The following is a 4572-nucleotide window of genomic DNA, read 5'->3' as shown; positions in this document are numbered from 1 at the left end:
CTTTACGTTACCGTTACCGGATTGAATTGAAGGTAAACATTAGACAGAAGTCTGTCTGGTTGGGTAAGTAAACTGAGATAACTGATATTTATTCTCCAACCAAAGTTACGAAGACACGTAAAAAGCCGCCGCAGTCCCCCCTGAGGAAGGAACCGAGCTGGTTCCGAAACGTCGGGTTTTTACGTGTCTTCGTAACTTTGGTTGGAGAATAAATATCAGTTATCTCAGTTACCGGATTACGTTTACCGTTTTACCGGAACTCGAGTTTTAGTAAAGTTTTTTAGCTGCCCAAACGTAAACCTTTACGTACGTACGTAAACCCTTACGTTTGCGCAAACCACTAAATGGTGATGATAACTGCATTTAAACTGCATTTAAGCTACATTTAATTTAGATAATATTGAATTACGCCGCGGAAAAATCATGAGAGGTTTTTAGCGTGTGCAGTATCCCGGTATAAACGAAAAGGTGTAGCAATACCGGGTTACCGGACGATGGTTTCGCCATCTTGTGACGCTTCGTGCAACCACAATCATGAACACGTTTGTTTTCGCTTAGTGTTCTTGAGGGGGAAAAATGATTAAAAAGACAACTCATTCGTAATTATGCCGCTGCAAGGCATTTACATTGGAAGTAGAACGCCCGATGTTTCTGCAATAACAATTTTGTGCTTGCCTGGTACACCATGGCCCCGCTAGATGGCGCCACCTATCCAGCCTGTCAGCGTCTTTAGGCCTCTCACGTTTGCGGATTCGGTATTCTAGGTCGCTCTAGCCTCGGTAATCCGGCTGAAATAAGGTGATCGTAAGTGGCGCTCGCACTTCGGCTTATTTTGACTCGGCGGCTGGAGTCTCCGCGAAGCGGATATCGCGAGTAGCCACGAACGAAGGTGGATTTGCGAGATAGGGCCGTAAACGTAAAGCCTATCCAGCGAGTAGTTTACGTTCCGTAAACCTTTACGTTCCGTAAAGGTTCGCGCATGCGCAGATTCCATCCGGTATCCGGTAACACGGTAACGTAAAGAAGTATACGTTACAAGCTAAAACTCCCTAATGCTGCCACAGGACGTAATGCTGCGAGACAGATTCGTTTGCGGCATCCGCGACGAACATCTCCAACAGCGCCTCTTTGCAGAAAAGGAGCTGACCTTCCAACGTGCTTTGGATATAGCCCTATCAGCGAAGAGTGCGTCAAGGCAGCAGCGGGGAATCAAAGCGGCAACGAACTCCGGAGGGATCAACAAGGCTACTCCCAACAAGCAAGAAGAAAAAAAAAACGCCTTCCCGACGCCGTTGCTACCAATGTGATGGCTGGCACGACCCTTCGACGTGCAAATTCAAAACAGCAGAGTGCCGCTTTTGCGCCAAAGTGGGCCATATCGGAGATGCCTGCATTGCACGCAAGAAGCAAGAAAAGGAAGCACGTGCACACACCAGGCAACAAACGCACAGTGTCAACCCCCTACCGTATGATGAAACTGTAAGCAGTGATTCGACGTACGAGCTGCATGCAGTAAATGGGCGCACACACTGCCCCAAGTTCCTGGTAGACGTAGAAGTAGAGCGAAAATCTCTGCAATTTGAAGTGGACACGGGTGCCGCACGCTCCCTGATAAGCGAGGAGACCTACCACAAAGCATGGCCAAGGAACGCACCCCAACTTTCAAGGGAGCCACTCGACTTGCGCACTTGGTCGGGAGAAGAACTGCGTGTTCTGGGAACCGCACATGTTCGGGTGAAGTTTAAGTCCGACGATTGCGTGCTACCGTTGCTGGTGATGAAAGGAGCTGGATGCAACCTCTTGGGACGGGACTGGTTCGCGCCTCTCCATATCCAGGTCCACGGAATCAACCATTTGGAACATCCAACAGATGAGATCAGGGAAGTCATCTCTCGACACCCAGACGTGTTCAGAGAGGACATTGACGGCTACAAAGCCCCTTGATTCACCTGGAATTGGAAGAAGACGCAAGCCCCAAGTTTTGTAAGGCTTGTCCTGTGCCTCTTGCCCTGCAAGGGCCTATGGAAGATGAACTTGATCGCTTGCAACATCAGGGCATCCTCTCACCGATACAGCATTCAAACTGGGCGACACCACTGGTCCTCGTTCGGAAAAATGATGGAACATTGCGTGTGTGTGGTGACTACAGGAGCACTGTTAACGCAGCGGCGAAGAAGGCCTCCTACCCTCTTCCAACTACAGCGGAGGTGTTCGCGAATTTGCGCGGCGGAACCCTCTTCTCGACGTTGGATTTGTACCAAGCCTACCAACAGCTGAAAGTCGACGACGAAAGAGCAGCGCTCCTCACAGTGAACACGACCAAGGGACTGTTTAAAGTGAATCGGCTCCCGTTCGGAGTATCCGCCGCACCTGCCATCTTCCAGCGCATGATGGAGGTAACACTGGCCGGAATTCCCGGGGTGAGTGTTTACCTTGATGATATTATTATCAGCGGGAAAGATGCTTCTGAGCACGCACATCGTCTTGACCAGGTTTTAAAAAGGCTAAGCGAGAGAGGCCTACGCCTCAAGAAGGATAAGTGCCACTTTGGCATCACGTCAGTGGAATTCCTGGGACACCGAATTGACGCCAATGGGGTGCACGCCACCGAGAGCAAAATCGAGGCCATACTTCGGGCACCACAACCAACTGACAGAACATCTCTCCGAGCTTTTCTTGGGTAGATATCTTTTTACGACCGCTTTTTAAGGAACAGGGCAAATGTCGCAGCCAAGCTGTACAAACTATTAGAGAAAAATACGCCCTGGAAATGGAAATCGGAGCACCAAACCGCCTTCGAGGAACTGAAACGTATGGTCCGCACTTGCACAGTACTGGCTCATTACGATGAAACCAAGCCCCTTCTTTTGTCCGTAGACGCGTCACCGTACGGTATCGGTGCGGTGCTGGCTCAGGAAGACGCTCTTGGCCGAGAGGCACCCATAGCATTCGCTTCGCGAACATTGGGAAGCGCGGAAAAGAACTATTCCCAGCTTGAAAAAGAAGGATTGGCGATAGTATACGGTGTCAGCCATTTTCACAAGTACATCGCTGGTCGGCACGTAACTATAATGATAGACCATCAACCACTGATGGGTATCATGGGCGAAAAGAAACAAGTGCCGTCGGTACTATCGCCTAGAATGACTCGCTGGTGCCTCAAGCTAGCCACCTATGATTACAATTTGGTGTACAGACCAGGCCAAAAACACCAAAACGCAGACGCTCTCAGCAGACTCCCACTGCCAGCACAGGTCGATGACCCTTATCCGCCAGGAGACGTGCTCATGTTGGTTTCCACGCCAAGCCTTGAACTAGCACCAAACCAACTTGCTGAAATGACCCGACAAGACCCAGTGTTGTCTCGAGTGAAGGCAGCTGTCGGAAGCGGCGAATTGCGCAAGCTTGCCAATGAAGAGTTTGCAGCATACAGAAAGCTCGGGGCCGAACTCTCTATTCAGGAGGGCTGCCTTATTAGGGGCTGCAGGGTGGTCATTCCTGCAAAAGCGAGAAAGTGCGTGTTGGGCCTGGCCCACGAAAACCACAGAGGATTTGTCGCCATGAAAGCCTGCGCTAGAAGTTACTTTTGGTGGCCAGGTGTTGACAGCGATATTGAAGAGGTGGCAAGGAACTGTGTAATATGTCGCCAGCACCCAAAGGCACCAGGGAAGGCACCTATGCCTCAGTGGGAGCGCGCAACGACACCTTGGCACACCATTCATGCGGACTTTGCTGGCCCTGTGGAGGGGAGGATGTTGCTAGTGGTGGTCGATGCGTACACCAAGTGGCTGGAGGTGCGCTGCATGCGCAACATCCAGATTACCACATTGATCGAGGAAATGCGAAACCTTTTCGCAACGTTTGGGCTCCCCAAAAAGCTAGTGACGGACAATGGCCCGTCTTTTGTTTCCTCAGAATTTGAGGAGTTTTTAAAGAAGAACGGGGTTACACATGTCACAAGCGCCCCCTACCATCCCGCCACTAATGGCCAGGCAGAGAGGATGGTGTCCGAAACAAAACAGGCGTTAGCCAAGAAATAAACAGGAACGTTTGCATGCAGGCTGGCGCGGTTCCTACTTAAGCAGCACAGCACCGTATCAACGGCAGCGGGCAAAACACCAGCCGCATTAATGTTCGGGCGCGACATGGTCACCGCGCTCACAAAACTCCAGCCCCAGCCGCCTGAGGAAGCACCCTCGAACACCAGGGGCTGCAACTCCGCGAGGGAAATTTCTGTGGGGCAGTCAGTATTCATCCGGAATTTCATCGGGAGCCCTGCATGGATGGAGGGAATGGTGATGGAGAGGCTCGGACACAGGTCTTGGATGATTAAATGTGAAACGGGAACGTTTCGAAGGCACCTAAACCACATAAAACCCGGTGTCGAGAAGAGTCAGGCGGAAAGCCGCATAGAAAGCGAGCACGGAGAGCAACTCGCAACAACTCGGCAAGCTACCGTGCCGGCCCCGTACACGCTGGATCCACCAGCAGATTCCCCTGTTTCATCAGGGTTCAGCCTAACAGAAGAGCCAGGGCCACAACAACCAGAGACGCAGCCGGACACGACAACGG

At 51.3% G+C, this 4572-nt stretch overlaps 1 protein-coding gene across 1 annotated transcript; it reads left to right on the top strand.

The window, feature by feature from the left end:
- Positions 1 to 3143: 3143 nt before the first annotated feature.
- On the top strand, positions 3144 to 4040 carry LOC119405443 (uncharacterized protein K02A2.6-like). Its single transcript, XM_037672279.1, has one exon. It carries the CDS (start codon positions 3144 to 3146, stop codon positions 4038 to 4040), a length of 897 nt encoding a protein of 298 aa, XP_037528207.1.
- Positions 4041 to 4572: the final 532 nt, after the last annotated feature.

The sequence above is a fragment of the Rhipicephalus sanguineus genome, chromosome 9, assembly GCF_013339695.2.
Source record: "Rhipicephalus sanguineus isolate Rsan-2018 chromosome 9, BIME_Rsan_1.4, whole genome shotgun sequence".
Taxonomy (NCBI): domain Eukaryota; kingdom Metazoa; phylum Arthropoda; class Arachnida; order Ixodida; family Ixodidae; genus Rhipicephalus; species Rhipicephalus sanguineus.
The sequence above is the reverse complement of the archived record's forward strand: the minus strand, read 5'-3'. Positions and strand labels throughout refer to the sequence as shown.

Excerpts from the sequence above, each read along its gene's own strand:
- LOC119405443 (XM_037672279.1), top strand. The coding sequence starts at position 3,144 with ATGACTCGCTGGTGCCTCAAGCTAGCCACCTATGATTACAATTTGGTG.